General features: G+C 46.4%; 1 protein-coding gene across 1 annotated transcript; it reads right to left on the bottom strand.

The window, feature by feature from the left end:
• Nucleotides 1-326: 326 nt before the first annotated feature.
• LOC145799358 (uncharacterized) lies at nt 327-725 on the bottom strand. The gene has a single exon (XM_082888918.1). It carries the CDS (start codon nt 723-725, stop codon nt 327-329), a length of 399 nt encoding a protein of 132 aa, XP_082745044.1.
• Nucleotides 726-1,061: the final 336 nt, after the last annotated feature.

Genomic DNA, 1,061 nt, shown 5'->3' with positions numbered 1-1,061 from the left:
GGTCCCATAATGTCCAGCCCCCATAATGCGAATGGCCAAGGACTGGTTAAGGAGAACAACTCTTTGGCTGGCTGGTGGATCTGGTGAGCAAATTTTTGACACTTCTCGTATCTGCGGACATATTTCTACGCGTTGGCCTGCATGCACGACCGCCAATAGCCTTGGAAAATTGCTCGATACACTAATGATCTTCCCCCAATGTGGCTGCCGCACACGTCTTCATGAATTTTAAAAAGGAAGGCATTAACCTTGCTAGGGTGGATGCATTTTGGCTATGGTCTAGTGAAGGATTTCTTGTATAAGGCGTTAGATAGAGAGAGCCAGAACTACTCAGACTTGGCCCTTATCTTGTTGGCATTCTTCTTCTTGGTGGGTAGGACTCGATCTTTTAGGAAGGTGATGATTGGATCCATCCAAGAAAGTTCCAAGTCAGCGCAAAGTACCTCAGGCGCCTCTGTTTCCTCGATGCTTGGTCGGGGCAAGAATTCTATCATCAAAGGATTGAGAAAGGTGGTTTGTATGGATGCTAGGCCGGCCAATTCATCAACTTGACTATTCTCTTCACGATTGATTTCTTCCATTCTTATTGCGGCAAACCTTTTGACCCCGACGCGTACCAGCGCTTCATACTTGGACATCCTTTCATCCTTGGCCTCATATTTCGCAGAGACTTGATTGGCCACCAGTTTAGAGTCGCTGAATACCATAAGCTTTGATGCCTCCATTCATAGAGCGCTCTTTAGGCCGGCAAGGAGGGCTTCGTATTCTGCTTCATTGTTGGATGATGGAAATCCAAGCATGATAGCATGCTCAATGGTTCCATCCAGCGAGGTCAACACGACCCCCAGTTCGGCGCTATATCTGTTGAAGGCTCCATCAACGAAGAGCTTCCATATCTTACCAATAAACAATTTCCAATAGTCAAAGGGGTTTTGAGATTTTCTCAAATCTAGGGCACTGATCGGCTCTGCCAGCTACTTTCCTGCATTTTCACCTATCTTTTCATTCGGTAAATCGACCGGCTCTTCCTCTGCTAGTCCAATACTGTCTTTCCGTTCTAT

This window comes from Camellia sinensis, chromosome 9, assembly GCF_055761805.1.
Source record: "Camellia sinensis isolate YWXY chromosome 9, ASM5576180v1, whole genome shotgun sequence".
Classification (NCBI taxonomy): domain Eukaryota; kingdom Viridiplantae; phylum Streptophyta; class Magnoliopsida; order Ericales; family Theaceae; genus Camellia; species Camellia sinensis.
This window is presented reverse-complemented; position numbering and strand designations above follow the sequence as displayed.

Bases quoted from the DNA above. Each gene is read 5' to 3' on its own strand.
- LOC145799358 (XM_082888918.1), bottom strand. From the start codon at position 725: ATGGAGGCATCAAAGCTTATGGTATTCAGCGACTCTAAACTGGTGGCC.